The 18,023-nt window shown below is 32.7% G+C and overlaps 1 protein-coding gene across 1 annotated transcript; it reads left to right on the top strand.

The window, feature by feature from the left end:
- The first annotated feature begins 9,589 nt into the window (after positions 1–9,589).
- LOC149897865 (talin-2-like) lies at positions 9,590–17,009 on the top strand. The gene is made up of 11 exons (XM_090115665.1): positions 9,590–9,726; positions 11,205–11,354; positions 12,560–12,663; positions 13,090–13,222; positions 13,932–14,123; positions 14,537–14,618; positions 14,885–15,074; positions 15,418–15,590; positions 15,943–16,098; positions 16,524–16,575; positions 16,920–17,009. The coding sequence occupies exons 1-11, from the start codon at positions 9,591–9,593 to the stop codon at positions 17,007–17,009; spliced, it is 1,458 nt and encodes a 485-aa protein (XP_089971791.1). The 5' UTR covers position 9,590.
- Positions 17,010–18,023: the final 1,014 nt, after the last annotated feature.

Genomic DNA, 18,023 nt, shown 5'->3' with positions numbered 1-18,023 from the left:
TTACTTTCGCATTTATAATATTAGTATGGATTTAGTCCAGTTTCCATATATACAAAATAAAATCAGTATGAAAACGTATTATATGTAGTAGTTGTAACAATAGTTTGTTTATGTTCTATGACGCTACCAACGTCATAATATTATTGTAATGAAATCATAATGCGTCACTGAACCGAACGGATAAGCGTAAGCGCATCTATCTATGGTACCTACTACCTACCTATGTACAATGAGTTGAATATGTATGGAAATAAGGCCGTTTGTATTTAATTTTCTTTAGTGGTAATTAATTAGGAGTAGTATGTTATAATAATACTAGCTTACCGCCCGCGGCTTCGCCCGCTCGGTCTAAAACCTAATAAATTTTGGTAAGCGCATAACTTGAGAACGGCTGAACCGATTTCGATAATTCTTTTTTTATTTGTTCCTTGAAGTACGAGGATGGTTCTTATGTAGAGAAAACGTGAATATGTACCACGGGCGAAGCCGGGGCGGACCGCTAGTAAATTATATAGGTACTAAAACCTTCCTCTTAAATCACTCTTGAAATAGGGACAAAGAAAGCGACTTTATTTTATACTACCTATGTAGTGATGTCGCTAGCTAATCGCCCCGGCTTCGAACGGGTTGGATAACAAAAAATAAAAAGCTGATAATATATAGATACTAGCGGTCCGCCCCGGCTTCGCCCGTGGTACTGTATATGAAAAATAGATGTTTACCGATTCTCAGACTTACCCGATATGCACAGAAAATTTCATGAGAATCGGTCCACCCGTTTCGGAGGAGTATGCAGACTAACATTGTGACACGAGAATTTTATATATAAGACTAGCAAACCGGGCGAACTCCGTTTCGCCACCAGAGACACCTTTTCTTTGCTATAAACATCACGGAGCCCGAGACCTTTCACCTTTCCAACGAATGCAAAACCGTGAAAATCGGTTCGTGCGTTCTGGAGTTATAGCGTCAGGAAGGAAAACCTGACTTATTTTTATAGAGTAGATTTTAGTTGTGATTTTCATCAATTCTTGCAATCTACGTACCTATTCATTAAATACGTTCAGAAAAATATATTTAAAATCTTTATAATATGAAGATTATTGAGTTAAATATAGGTAATACATTTTTTTATATTTAACAAAATAACGTATCTATCAATCCCCAATTCATCAATTAATAAATTTATCAATAATTATCATTTTCTAAAAACCCGTGTATTAGTTTGTTTATGTGAACAATTCGGAAGCTAGATAATTATTATTCAAATAAAGTCATGATTTACATTTATTATAGTTATTAATTAAAATAATTTAATTATAAGATATTTTTAAGTACACTATGTTTTTAAGTTAGTTGTAAGTATCAATGTATCGGTAAACATACCCTCAATATTTCACAATCAACTTCCTATGAAAGCAATATAAACAGAGTTCATATCAAAGTCGCGACATCGATACTAAATATAGATAAGTACAATAAATAAAGCAATAACGAATAATGTATTATGTAAGTCACGTATAATAAATAATTATAATATAAATGGCTTTTTATTTATCACTTTTGAAGTATTCCATATTTCTCAAGAAATATCCCATACCCATATATAATCTAATACAGCTTTACCACTACCCTCTATCCTGATTTTATGTATTTTATCTTGTGTTTGGTTGCCTGGAAGAGATGGCTAGTAAAGCCATAAGGCCGCTACTTGTGCATGTCTCTCTTCTGTATATGAATGTTTTTTTCCTGTTTGTAATGGTGTACAATAAAGCGTTTTCATTCATTCATACCTATAGTACATATAATGATGATATGAAAATGATTTTTAAAAGGTTTTCTTTCTTAAGAGCAAGCAAAGGATCACGATGTTGTTAACAAACCGTCATCTATCGCCACCTTCCGACAACGGACTAACTTGGTTTACACAAAAAGTTCTTTTTTTTCTACATCGTCATCCTATCCTTTTCTTAATCCCACTTCCTTCATCATGATATTAGATGATATTATATTATTATAGCCTATAGCCCTCGATAAATCGGCTAACCATCACCGAAAGAATTTTTCAAATCGGACCAGTAGTTTTTGAGTGACTCTTCAGCTTTATAATATTAAGTAATAAGTATTGATGTACATGGAATTGGGTATCTAACCTACTTGTTCTCAACTGTGCCAGCAATATTGCATCCAGGAAAATGACATTTTGCATTTTTTTTAATGGAAATTTAAATTAGATGAATCATGTACCCGCATACTTGGGCCACAATTGAATTTACTTTACCAAATATGAAAATCAAGATTACTGCCATCTAGCGATAGTTGTATATTGACAAACAGAAAACAACGCCACCTGGTGAATATATTGAAAAATAATATAACCCATTCAGCATTCCGTCAGTCCTCGGATCACAGACACAATAGAAAATCTATTGTGTCTCGGCCCGATCGGGCCGCTCGGTGGTCAATGGGTTAAAAGATACTTTACCGTGAATAATTTTTCCTGTTTTCAAAAGTTGCATAGATTGAAATACAGGTTCGTTACTTTGTAAAAGCATACTAATTATGAATTTTGATATCAAAGCATTCCTTCAAAAAGTTCTACAAAATAAAAAAAATACGTGTGGCACTCGAGGATTGCCGCGGTAAAGCTATTGCATTGCATCGCATCGCTGCAGCTGTGCCGGTTGGAGTGGGGGGTGTTAAGTTTTTTTGGTTACGGAATTTTTACATTCGGTCGCCGCGCTCAAGGTCTGAGATAAATGCTTAATAAAAAAAAATGTTGTGTGGTTTTATGAAACCACGGTAAAAGTGAAACTTTCCGAACACTGCTTTATACCTATTCGGCAGCCGACCGTCACGCGACATGCGCTACACAGACCAAAAAGTTTGAGACGATGTAATAAAAGTTTCACTTTAACATGACATACTTACTTATTTAGATAATATAATTATTATCAGTTGCTTATCGCTTGCTTTTTGGTGGAAACTATAAGATATTATAATATTTTTCGCCTTTAGTCGCGAATAAGCTAAGAAACCACAGAACCGTTCTGTAGGATTCTAACAAAATTATCAGTTATTGTCGGTATTTATAGTTTATTGTTATTTTGAAATAAATCTAAAAATGAAAATAACAAATCTAAAATTAATCATTTTTATTTCGCCAGTTGAACCATTCAATGATACAGTATGATATTTAACTTAATGCCGCCCCGGCTTCGCCGGTGGTACATATGAAAAATAGATGTTGGCCGATTCTCAGACTTACCCGATATGCACAGAAAATTTCATGAGAATCGGTCTACCCGTTTCGGAGGAGTATGCAGACTAACATTGTGACACGAGAATTTTATATATAAGAGATTACTTAGTAAATATATAGTTTCTAACGGTATATAATAATTTTAAAATCGATAGTGTACACCTAGTTTTTGAGTTAGATGTTAGTCTCCTTGTATTAAAATAAAATGAATTTAATTGATTTTATTTTATTAATTATCACCATACCCAACTCAAAACAATAATACAGTAATCCATACTAATATTATAAATGCGAAAGTAACTGTGTCTGTCTGTCTGTTACTCAATCACGCCTTAACTACTGAACCAATTTGCGTGAAATTTGGTATAGAGATATAGTGATACCCGAGAAAGGACATAGGTCAGGTTTTAACCCGGAAATCCTACGGGAACGGGTTTTTCTTTGAAAACGCGGGCGAAGCCGCGGGCGGTAAGCTAGTACATAATATATTGATAAACTTATGTAGCTTGTTAATTCGTTACCTCTCCCTAAACGGATTGACAGGATAAAATTAATTTTGATTTTATTTTAAGAGTAATAAAAAGAGTAATAAATAAAGAATAGATAGATGGTATTAAAACCATAATAAAATGGTGGGGTTCTTAAATAATAATATACAAAAAAAACATCTCTGAGTATACAGTACAATATTATCTCCTCTGGAACTACTAGACAGATTTAATTGAAACCTACTTTTTGACGATCATAGATGGCGCTGTTTCAAACTATTAAAGCGTAATGAGATAGAAGCAATTCGATTAATTTATAAAAAAATCTAAATAGATATAGTTAATGTTCGATATTGCACGCCTCATAAGCGAAGCGTTGAGGTGGGTACTACTGTCACTTCGCGCAAAACATCTGATTTTTCAAACTTAAAATGTCTTTATGTATCATACATTGCACTTGTAAGATAATACATACACACACATATTAAGAAAAAACACTATTTTTAACGTTCATGATATTTTTGATGTCATTTTTGTTATTTAAACTAGTTAAAAAACAGTTTAAAAAAGTTCTGTCTTGGACGTCCGTGTGTCTGTATGTGCGGATCCTTTTTCTTGTTAACACGATAGCGACTGAAATACTTTACTAATCGAGTCTTTTTGCACGCCTCATAAGCGAAGCGTTGAGGTGGGTACTACTGTCACTTCGCGCAAAACATCTGATTTTTCAAACTTAAAATGTCTTTATGTATCATACATTGCACTTGTAAGATAATACATACACACACATATTAAGAAAAAACACTATTTTTAACGTTCATGATATTTTTGATGTAATTTTTGTTATTTAAACTAGTTAAAAAACAGTTTAAAAAAGTTCTGTCTTGGACGTCCGTGTGTCTGTATGTGCGGATCCTTTTTCTTGTTAACACGATAGCGACCGAAATACTTTACTAATCGAGTCTTTTTTTTTCTCTTACGCTTGAGTATGCTCAGGAATAGAACCCTTTCATTTTTCAGGGTCTGATTCGATGTGGTTTAATTGTTATTAAATAAACAAAAATAATAATTAATAAATATTTATTAAAAAAAAATTATGAGGCGTGCACTTTTGGATTTTCCAAATTATTTTTTTTATAATTATTGAAATTGAATATCTATCAATATGGTGAAAATTCGACTTTTAAGCAACTATTTTCTGATCGCTTTCAGTAGGTGGTATTTATTAATAAAATTTATTATATACTAGCGGTCCGCCCCAGCTTCGCCCGTGGAACATATTTTGCAATAAAAAGTAGCCTATGTTCTTTCTCAGGGTCTAAAGATTGTCTGTGCCAAATTTCATCAAAATCGGTCCAGCAGTTTATGCGTGAAAACTGAAAACCATACATACATACAAACCTTTCCTCTTAATAATATTAGTATACATGTACTTACTTGTAGCTTTTCATACAACCTATTAGAACTTAGACTTAGAACTTGGTATGATTATAGAGTAAGATTATTACACTTACTTACGTAATTGTCTAGTAAACTGGAAGAGATCGCTACCTAATGATAAGTTTCACATGTTTTTCTCTTACTTTATGTTCCTTCTGTTGAGTTCTGTATTAAATAAATAACCATCTATATAATTGTTGCATACTGAATATAAACATATTTATAGGTTCGTTAATATAATATATAAATAATAACTGTGTTTAAAAATAATTAATCAAACAGGAAACATTTATTACTTGCAGGATAATAATTTATGTAGATAATAAGAAATCATTTAAAGAGGTTTGTTTGAAAATATTGCCATTTTTGAGATAAGAAAGTTGTTAATCAAATGTATCGTCACGAAGAATGAATCAACTTTATAGTCAAAGAGATAGGTGTGATTTATTAGTATCATTTTAGTGTTCCGCTCCTTGATTAAGTGTGTGTTTTTTTTGTTAAAATTTGTTACAATTAATAATTTATCCATCGCACTACTCTTTATAATAAATATATATAAAAATACCTATATGTATATAATTTTTATTACAAACTAACAGCTCCTTAAATTTTACAAAAATAATCCCTTTATTTAGGTAACTTTTTATTACACATAACAATAATTGATTTGTTTGATAAACAAATGCCACATTAAATACAACGCATCAGTTACATGCCCTCTAAGAGACAAAGTCCCCACTGTATTGCAATGACTAAACGCCAAAAATGGACTAAAAAATGTAAAAACTGATTCCTTTTTTCGTACTCAGACACACCAAACCAGCTTAGGTCAATGAACATTATTGCACTTACGCACTTTGCATTTGACACTATACATTTAAAAAGCATTTTAAGATCATTCACAGTATCAAATGCGCGATGCTAAACGTGAGTAGTGACGTCATTGAACCAATATGAGACGCATAAAAACAACACATCGGAATTCTTACTAACAATAAATGAATCATTTGTATTTCTTTGACCACTTCCTAAAATATCTTCTTCCCTATACTGTTTTTGGTAAGATATTTTTTAATATGTACCAACTACACAGATAACTTCTCTCGCCCGCGAGTTCAATGTAAATTTTTATGTCAATACCAATAATAATATACTGTAATAATCTATACTACACTATTTTAAATTGTACTAGATTTCCGCCCACGGCTTCGCCCGCGTTTTCAAAGAAAAACTCGCATAGTTCCCGTTCCCGTGGGATTTCCGGGATAAAACCTATCCTATGTGTTATTCCAAGTTACCCTCTATATGTGTGCTAAATTTCATTGTAATCGGTTCAGTAGTATTTACATGAAAGAGTAACAAACATCCATACAAACTTTCGCATTTATAATATTAATAGGATATGCAGAAGATAACTCTTGAAAGGAAACTGGGTCAAAATAACTTTTCTACAGAGTTATTTATAGGCTCTTTTTGCAACACATATAAGTAATTAATTTTATGCAAGCAAACCGGAGTGAATACAGCAAGCTCTTTCCTGATTACTTGTGTTGCATTCTAACTTAGATCATTCACATTTCCTTGTATTTTTAATAACATTATATTATTTTACAATCTATTTAAAAACTCTATATAGAGTCATATAACACCAAAACTTCTTAACGTGATTTGAACACAGCATTTAAAATCAAACGTATAGAAAATCAAGAATTTATTATGATCAAAAATATGTGTCTAAACCCAAAGTTTAACAGTTGCAAAGTAAAAGTTACGTAAAAAGACTTAACTGGCTCTCCTGAAAATATTACCCTCCTTTTAGCACTCGGTTAACCTCCTGAACTATAGACTCTCACAGGACAGTAAAAAAATCTGTTTTAAAATATAAAAGTCGTTCCACTATAAGGCAAACATGATAATATAAATTTATCACGATGAGTCAATGAACAAACAGGACAAAGGCGCATAACGTTATAATTAGTGGTATAGTGTGGACGCACGGACAGGTTAGTGGAATTTTTATATATATTTTTGACGGTTTTAAAACGGTTAAAACGTAAACTTGTTTCGTGAGTGAATGGCCAGTTACTTCGTTAGCTATGGAAGCGCAATGTTGTTTTTTAGTGTAGAGAACACGTAGAGAATTTGTTATCAAACATTAAATGTTGTTGTTGTTAAATCTTGTTTTAAATCGGTTAAAATTGTTGTGTAGGTCCGGGTACTAGTGAGATTAGTATACGTTAAATTACAATTGAATGTTTATGTTTTGTTACGACTCAATTTGTTAAAAAATCTTGTTTAAGTAAGTGATTTTTTTTAATTTATAATTTAAGAAAATAATGAAAACATATTGGAAAGTTAACTATTAAGGTTCAGTGATTCCAATTAACTGTAAGTTTAAGTTTTTGTTTTATTTCGGAAAAATATTGTGGTTTAAAAATATTTTTAGGTAGAGACGGAATCTTATTTGTCTATGTTTTAGATAATAGAGGCTATTTAAATAATTAAATTATGTTTATTTAAGAACGATATTACATTGGTCAAAACATGGCACTTCTTAAAAAAATAAAATTAAACCATGAGGAAAAATATAAACAAATGCTTAATAGATTCGTCAACAATATTCGAGGAAATTTAGTGCGTATTTTGACATTGTATTTAGTATTAATATTTAATTATTAACAACTAGCGTTCCGCCCCGGCTTCGCCCGTTTATGCGATTATGTTTTCTTTCCATAAGGACCATCCTCGTACTTCAAGGACTATTTTAAAAAAAGAATTATCGAAATAAGTCCACCCGTTCACGCGTGATGCTCTGACCAAGGAAAACGAGCTTCATTAAAATATAGATTCTATTCATTTATTTAATTACTTACTAGAGGGCGCTGTGTGATAGATCTAAAAAAATAACTAATTAAGTATGTATTTAGTCTTTAAATATAGGCCTAGGAAGCCTTTTTGGGACAGTTGCAGTGTTTAAATCATGAATATCCAGTATCCACATTAGTATTGAAGTATCATCTGTTTGTCTTGGCTTAATTGGTGCTGAACCAATTGGGATGCAATTTTGAATTAAAAATTAAAATAATTGAAAATTCTAAGTTAAGGAAGAGACATTAGTTTTATAAGGGAACAAAATTTTACACAATTTACCGTCAAATAGAATACACCTAGTATGATAACAATTTTCTGATTTAAGTTGTTTCAAAAATTAGGTCATGATCATACAAGAGGTTGCAACATACTAACAAAAGTGTAAACTGCTATATTAACGGTGCATTATCACGTATCTCACAAAAGAGGGAATCAAAACCTATTAAATTATAGCTAAAATAAAATAATTAATTTTATTATTACATTAATATCTATGCAGTATTTAGGTACTTGTTGTTCCCCTCGGTATTTCCCGCATTGCTCCGCTTCTATTGGTCTTAATGCAATGATAAAATAGTCTATAGCCCCCTCACTATAATATGGACTATTTATATCAGTGAAATCATTTTTCAAATCGGACCCGTTGTTCCTGAGATTTGCGAGTTCGAGCAAACAAACAAACAGACTCTTCAACTTCATAAAATTAGTATAGATTTAAACTTGTTAAGTGAATGACTCATATAAAATATTTATACCAGCCGTATAATTAGGTTAATCACAGCCTCAAAATATGAGGTAGTTAAGCCTAATACTTTTACAAGGTTGAGAATTTTCGCAAGGTTTGGAATAGCTCTAAATGTCTAGTTATTACTCTCTACATCGTTTCCTGCCTTTGTATAAATAAGTGTTTGCATATATTAGATATATAAACAATCAATTAATTATAACATTTACTAACAACCAACTTGATGATACCAGAAAACCAAAGCAAATATATTAACTCTCTTTCATTATGTCTAATTAATTATGGATGAAGCCATTAAAAAAGCTGGTATAGGCCAAAATATTTTCATGCTTTACGCTTGTAAGGATCTTAAATATTACACTATAATTCTTATACATATATATTATAAATAGATCAGCTAATAGAGATAACGACAAAACTCATAAAAAGGATCTTTGTCAGTAAATGAAACATAAGAAAAAAAAGACGTGTGGCACTCGGGGACTGCCGCGGTAAAGCTAATATTGCATAGCATGCCTTCAAGCCACACATCCGCGCCCGTTGGAGTGGAGAGCGTGAGGTTTTTCGTTACGGAATTTCTGGATTCAGTCCCCGCGCTCAAGGCCCGCGATAGAAGCTATGCAATAGCTTAAAAATAGAACAATTCGAAGTGTAGAGCAAAGCTATTATTTAAAGAAGGTATATTTTCCAAATTTATATTACAGAAGTTAGAAATTAGTAGACAGTAAAGCTATTTACATTAAAACTCTATTTTCTAAACATAATTGTCATATTCTTCAGAAACATGGCACCGCTATCACTAAAGATAATCTTGGACGAGGGAGCGATCACACGGACTCTAATGTTCGACACCACCACCACTGTACGGCAAGCACACCACATTATCAAAGACAAGATTCTTACGTTGGATCATGACAAAGGTAAAATTTATTGTTTTCAAGCAAGAGAAAAACTTTAACGACTCCAAAGTCTATGCATTGTACTATATGCATCGCTTTAAACTGGCATTTGACAAAAAATTGTTGTGCCAAAAATAACAGGAAAATAGGTGGAAATTGTGATTTATTGTGTATCACCACGATGCGTGGAGAGCACACTAATACGCGTAATAGGTAAAAAAAGTACTGCCCATAAAGCTAAAAAACGAATTACATCCTTTTCTGTTATCAAGGGTTTCACTTTTTGTACCATACACAAAACATGGCAAAAATATAACAAACAATAGCTTTTTTAAACATAATATATTATTTTCTAAATCAGAACAAAAGTTCCGGAGATTATTTCGAATAAACGTAGAAAATATCCTGCTTATAATTTAAGTGTAAATTTATTTGTGGATATTACGCAAATACAAGTACAACGGGACATTCCTAAATTGTTGTTGTACAGGAAAATTAATAACGTGAATCGTGATAAAGGCAAAGTTACAGTAATTAATTTATTAACACAAATATCAATAAACCATGTCTGCAGTTCATTTAATTGTTGTTTATTTAAGTGTTGTTTATTTAATTACTTTTTACAAATATACTATTTATTTTTTCCTGAATTACGAAGGATCTAAAATTCACAAATTCAATAAAAAAATGTATCACCTAATACGAGGACCCAAATGATCTTTATAATCGAAATCAAAATGACGTGATAGGATATAATTAAGGCGTTACCCGGCAATTTCGACTATGTTCAACCTCTATAAAGTCTGGTACAACATAAAGCACAATACCGAAAAAAATATATAAAATAGGATGGTCTTTGATCTTTAATTGCTCGCGAGGAATTTTTTCCAAAGTTAATAGATTTCTAGAAAAAAAATGTGCCGTGGTCATCGATTTTTCCGCAAATACTCTATAAACTTCGTAACCTGCTGACTTAGAGGTCTGAAAATTTTATGTTTAATAAATTATCAGTTACACAACAGTCCCTGACGAGCATTTTTGTTTCACTGATTGGTATCTTTTTAAATACAAAATGCGAGGAAAAAAGAAGGTGCAGCGGGAGAGGTTTGAGATCCGTCAAGTATGGTCAAGGTTATTAGCGCATGTATAAGCCTTAATATTAAAGCTATTGGAATTACGTGTCTGTCTAATAAAAAAAAGAATTTCTTATATTTAGTACCTACTAGCTGTGCTCCGTGATTTTACCCGCAGTGCTCTGCTTCTGTTGGTCTTAGCGAGATGATATTATATAAAGACTCAATAAATGGGCTATCTAACACCGAAAGAATTTTTCCAATCGGACCAGTAGTTCTCGAGATTAGCGCATTCAAACAAACAAACTCTTCAGCTAATACATATTAGTGTAGATTAATATTTCCTACACAATTCCTAATACTTACATTATAATCATGAGACATCATGAGAAACAAAAATCTTACGCAGCACACGTAAAATTTCAGAATACGGTTTCTTCCTGACCTCCGCTGACAACGATTGCTCAGGAGTATGGCTGGAGGACCACAGAACCCTGGAGTACTACATGCTAAGGGAGGGCGACTCGCTATACTACCTCGAGAAGGTCAGGAACTTGAGGGTTCGGATGTTGGATGGTAAGTTTATGCTATTAATTAATATTAAAATGGCTATACATGGCTGTACCTGTGGCTGTACCATAAATAAAAAAAGACGTGTGGCACTCGGGGACTGCCGCGGTAAAGCTATTGCATGCTATGCCTTCAAGCCACACCTCCGGGCCCGTCGGAGTGGGTAGCGTGAGGTTTTTTCGTTACGGAATTTCTGGATTCGGTCCCCGCGCTCAAGGCCCGCGATAGAAGCTATGCAATAGCTTAATAAAATATCATAAATTTGTGTGTAAAAAATGTCTTGTAGAAAAATTAATTACACAGGAAAAAGCTAGTTTAAAATATCAAATATTAGCTTCCCTAGTAGACGTTGTCCTGCTCTATAATTGGCGAAAAATGTTTCGTAATTTCAACAAAAACGTAAATAACATGTCAAGCAAAACATATAACAATTCAGTTTTTTATACATCATTTCATATTTTTTATCTGGGTTCATAGGTACGAGAAAGAATTTGTCGAACACTATACATTTGCAATCCATCACAAATAAATAAAAAAATAATAAAATAATTAATAACTTAATCTACTGCATTTTATGCTAATTGGCTCATTACAGTTCAAAGTACATATTATCTGTAATGAGGTAAGCAGTTAACTCAATTCTCAGTACATTTAACCTACAAAGAAGAAAAGCGTTTCTATTCTAGGAATAAAATGAGGACTAATTTATACACTCATTGTACTATTTACATTGATGATTTTATAAGGCAACTAGCTTTCCGCCCTCGGCTTCGCCCGCGTTTTCAGAGAAAACCCCGCATAGTTCCCTTTCCCGTGGGATTTCCGGGATACGACCTATCCTATCTCTCAAGTTGGATCGAACTGCACATGGTGTGCGAATTTTATTATTATCGGTTAAGTGGTTTAGGAGTCCATTGAAGACAAACATTGTGACACGAGATTTATATATATTAAGAAGATATATTCTTATATATAAAATTCTCGTGTCACAATGTTAGTCTGCATACTCCTCCGAAACGGGTGGACCGATTCTCATGAAATTTTCTGTGCATATCGGGTAAGTCTGAGAATCGGCCAACATCTATTTTTCATATGTACCACGGGCGAAGCCGGGGCGGACCGCTAGTATATATATATACATATATATATTAAGATAAGATTAAAACACTTCCATGTTCTTAATAATTTCCTATTTCTTTAATGTTTTACAGGATCCGTAAAAACGATGCAAGTTGATGAATCGAAGAATATTGGTGATCTTATGGTGCTTATTTGTGAAAAAATTGGTATCACCAACCATGATGAATATGGCTTGGTAAGTTTTGCAAACGCAAAAAATAATATAGGTAAAAATAATAATGGGCTCATTAGGGAAATAGGACATTACGTATTCCTTAAAATAAATTACAAATTATAAGCTACTAATTGAATAATTATTAAATACTAAGTACTTTAATTTAAAAATTAAAACGAAGTAATTAAACAGAAACAATTGATAGGAATTGAAATACGTTTGACAATAATTGGGTAATTACTGCAATGGTAGTTTGTTATATTGGAATTATTTTTAGTTTTTGCGATTAAAAGACAAGAAATAAATAAAGAAATATTCACTTCTGGGTAATTCACAGAACGACATCTAGTCAGTAGTAGAAAGCAAAAAACATATGCTATGATATAGAGATTAACAACAAAAATATCGATAAACATTAATTAATATATCAAAATAAATGTTTTCCAGTGCCGCGAAGACCAGGTGGAAGAAGAAATGAAACCTATGACGGGGACATTGACCCTGAGGAAAAAAACACAATTTCGAGAGAAGGACGCAAAATTGGAACAATTGAGGAAGAAATTGAAGACTGATGATAATGGTATGTTAGGGCTACCACACACGGGCCACCGGCCACCGGCCACAAAACGCCGCCACCGGCATAATATTTTCTGCACTTTTCATACATTTTATATGGAGTCGCCGCACACGGTTGACGCCTGTGACGGCCACACGCTACACGCTTCTAGCTTCTCGTGGCGGCGTTTTGTGGCTGTGGCCTGTGGCTCGTGTGCGGCGACGGTTAGGTTATGGAGTTGGCATCACGCGTAAATTATGAAGATATCAAGTAAACTTACTTGTAAAAGAAATACAGCTGGATATGGGATAACTTAGATGAATATCTGTTTAATTTTAGGAATCCACGATTACCTAATAACTAAGTAGATTTACCTTTTCAATAAAAATGAACACATATATCACCTTGTCTGATGGTAAAGTCACCAGACATGTAATGCTTACATTCGATTGATCGCATAATTTACTCATGAGTGTTGATGCGTCACCCTGATGGTCACAATACCTCTGCGTCACCTAATGGTAATATATCATGACGTAGATCACTTATTTTTCGTTTCAATTGTAACTCACGTTGATATTCAAAAAATTTAGAATATGAACTAATTTTGAATAATTAAATATTCGATTTCAATTTTCAAAGTCCATTCTAATTGTATGTATAGGTTGGATAGTTCAATCGATGCACTTTTCCTGTTCAAAATATCTCAAGTACGAATCATATTTACTTTCAGTTGAATGGCTAGACCAACACAAAACATTACGAGAACTACACGTAGACCCAAAGGAAACCCTGCTCTTCAAACGAAGGCTGTTCTACTCTGACCGTAATGTTGACTCGAGGGACCCGGTTCAACTCAATCTGCTTTATGTGCAGACTAGAGACGCTATCTTGGATGGCCGTCAATTGGTCACTGAAGATAAAGGTAATGAATTTATTGTTAAAGAAAGCGATAAGAAGGAAATGAAATTTTTATCTGAGGATAAATTAAACTAATTGGTTAAAGAAAATAAGACGGTAAATAATTTTGAAGAGCGTATTTATTTGAAAAGAAACTAAATTTTAAAGCTAGAATTTTCTCGCTGCTGCTATTTATACAACAAATTGAATTAAAAAATACACGTAGCACTCGAGGCCTGCCGCGGTAAAGCTATTGCATATCATCTCACCGCTGTACCGGTTGGAGTGGGGGGTGTTAGGTTTTTTCGTTACGGAATTTTTACATTCGGTCGCCGCACTCAAAGTCTGAGATAAAATCTATGCAATAGCTTAAAAGTTATAATACATAAATTACATAATAAAAAGCATTCCTTTTTTATTTATATTTTCTACTTTCAGCCGTTGAGTTTGCTGGTATTCAGTGCCAAATTCAATACGAAGACTTCATTGAGGACAAACATAAGTCTGGTTTTATTGAAAAGTAAGTGCTTTTTAATCAATAAGAGTCAAAATAACGTACAAAAATATATTGTTCATTTTTAAAGCAAATGTAACGCATGCAAAAATCCATAGATACAATTTTAACTAACAAAACCTATAATTATATTCCATGAAGTTTAATTTATGGCATTAGCATGCATTTTTTATCTAAAATAGAGTTATTTAATTTATTTGAAAATAATAATAACTTTACTCAAAGAAAATGGTAATACGTTTTTATTTTTTAATTCGTCTAAATTTTTACAGTTTAAAAGAATTCCTCCCAGCCCAATACAGCACGAGCTGGGGTATTGAAAAGAGAATATTCAAAGAACACAAAAAGCACCATGGTTTAAGTCCTTTGGAGGCGAAGAATTTATACACGAAAACTGCTAGAGAATTGCCCACTTATGGCGTCACATTCTTTTTAGTCAAGGTATATTTCGCAATTATTATTGTACCAGACGTTTTCGTTTTACTATAACGACAGAGGTTTTTAAATCTTAAAGGACGTGGAATATTCATTCACAAAAAAAATATGTAAAAAAAAAACAATTTTTTTTTACTTAGAAAAATAAGTCGGGTTTTCCTTCCTGACGCAATAACTCCATAATGAACGAACCGATTTCCACGGTTTTGCCTTCGTTGGAAAGGTCTTGGGCTCCGTGAGGTTTATAGCAAAGAAAAGGTCTCTGGTGGCGAAACGGAGTTCGCCAGGTTTGCTTGTGAAATATAAAATCAAAACTTCTAAACAGTTACATTTTACATTGACGTAACGAATCAAACTGCAATCGTTACAGGAAAAACAAAAAGGTAAGAAGAAGTTAGTACCTCGCTTACTGGGCATTAACTCAGAGTCGATTCTGCGGCTTGATGAAGAGACGAAGGAAATACTGCAAGTGTGGCCGCTCACACAGGTGAAGAGCTATAGAGCTGGCAGTGAATCATTTACACTGGATTTCGGGGATTATAGGTGATCATTCTTTTTTTAATTTACTATAGGAAATTTCTTTCACCAGTAAAATGTTTTTTGAAGTGAAACTTCTTTAGGCGCGTTGAGAGTAAAATTCCCAGCTCGCATCATGGCTATATCGTCACGTCATGGAGAAAGGCGACAATATAAGTATTTTTTAATTTTGCCAAAGTAGTTTCACTTCTAACACGTGCGCTCTGTATACACGTTCTTTTTTACGTTTTTATCTCTTGCGAATAGTGTATGCATTTATGTACGCATTTGAAATAGTAAAATGTGTGTGTACATAACTTTAAACTAACAAGCTTCTTATTATATCAATTGTAGGTATTTAAAAACGTTATGATTTCAGTGAAAAAGAATACGCCGTGAAAACAAACGATGCAATGCGAATTAGGGACATCCTACAGGGCTATATCGACATTATAAGGAAAAGACTTGCTGCTCCATACAACGTGTCTTACACACAGGGTGAAGCTATGTGCGAAGACAATGTGGAAATATCCAGGTAAGAAAAAAAATGTCAAAGAATAATTTAATTTAGTAGAATCGTCCCGTGGCTTTTTAATTCTGACGACTCTACATACCTATTATTCTCTGACATAATATATTCCACAGCATGTATCGCGATGAAATAAAATATACATTTGAAAAATCTGCAGTGTAATATGAAAACGACATTATTATTTCAAATCGTGGACATTTTAAAATACGTACGTAGAATAAAGGTAGTTAAAGCAATTTAGCTATTTACAACTGTTTGAGCGTTAACACGAGTCATAAAATAAACAATCAATCAAGAAGAAGGTTGATTGATTGTTTATTTCACTCAATAAAATAAATTTGATTGCGTTAAAATCAAATATCAATTGCGTTATTTGATTTTAACGCAATCAAATATTTGTGTTAAATTTGTTGTTTTGATAATTTCAGAGGAAGCATCATGCAAAACATTGTTGCCAACAAAATTGTCGAACAATCCTTTGTTGGGCCGAGCCGGATCATATCCGTTGAACAAGGTAATATGAATTAAATTGCTTTGAAAAATATTGTAATTATTATTAATACAAAAAACTTGAGGGGTGTCAAGGGACACCCGGATTGAACGAAGTTTTAAGTTAGACAGAGAAACACACGCACGCCGCGCGGCCTACAACTATAGCAAAAAGTGTCGTTACTACTTTTTGTCTTTATTTTCCCCTTTTGCTACGCGCGATTAAGAACTTCGTTCCAATAACCTCATGTGAAAATAATATCAATGTACAAATCTCGCCACTCTGTTTCTAAATTATTTCATATTTATAGAATTATCTAAATTATTAATTTCAGGTCAAAATGCAAGTGAAGGAACAAAAATCATTACCGTTCATGAAATGGTTACCACTACAAGAACCACCAGTTCACAGCAAGCTGTTGTAAGTTATATACCTACGTAAACCATTTTTTTTACAATTATAATTATGTGTTGCAAATTATTATTTACCTACTATATTTACTTATATGGATTTTGAGAATAATATCATATATCATTCATTTTTAAATCATCTGAAATTCTGCGTTTATTGTTAATTTTTATTCTAACTTACATTTGTTTGTTATACTTTAGCTATGAAAAATTAAGTTTAAAATACAACTAAAGTGAACACTGATGATGCAATCATCGAATATCAATGATATTACAAATATATCTTCTTTGAAATTTACTTGATACATACCTAGTAACCTACATGAAAATCATACAACTTTTTCTGATCGTTCCCAATTACAGTAAATTTTTTGCGTATTGTTTTCTTTTCCTATTAGTTGAGTAATATATTTAAAACATCATGAAGTATTAATAAGTAACAATTAATTAAAATAATAGAATATAAGTAGTACCTACGTTTTACATAATACTTCTCTTTCAGAAAGGTGAAATCCTGTCCGAGACACCACAGACTTTCGGCAAGAGGTTGAACCGCATGAACTCTTTCTCAGTGAAAACTGTAGTTTTGTTATCAGGTAACATAAGAATGTTATTATTAAATATATACCTACCTACATAATATAATTTATGTACAGGTATGTAGGTGTGTATTTTTAAAAACATGTTTGTGCGGAACTTTCTGTGCGCGAGTCCGACTCGCATCTACTTTTTTTTTTAATTTGTAGCTTTTTGCTTGGTCCAATTTAAAATTTGAAGAAGGTTTAGTTTTTTGTTAAAAAATAATTTTTTAACCTTAGTTTGGGAATTAAGGAAAATTTCGCGGTTTATCGTTCTTCATTGACGGAAATAAAAATTAACCTAAATTGACCAAGTTTCGCGAAAGCTCTTTCGATTTATAGCATCCTGGTACAATGTTTTAAGTTACCGGGACAGTTTTGTAAACAAGGGGCGTGGTTAGGGCGTGGCTTGTGTGTACTATTTCTATGCTCTTCTTTGCTATCTCATTC

The sequence above is a fragment of the Colias eurytheme genome, chromosome 24, assembly GCF_061535395.1.
Source record: "Colias eurytheme isolate Ceu_HAF_F1 chromosome 24, ilColEury1 Martin Lab GWU primary, whole genome shotgun sequence".
Taxonomy (NCBI): Eukaryota; Metazoa; Arthropoda; class Insecta; order Lepidoptera; family Pieridae; genus Colias; species Colias eurytheme.
The sequence above is the reverse complement of the archived record's forward strand: the minus strand, read 5'-3'. Positions and strand labels throughout refer to the sequence as shown.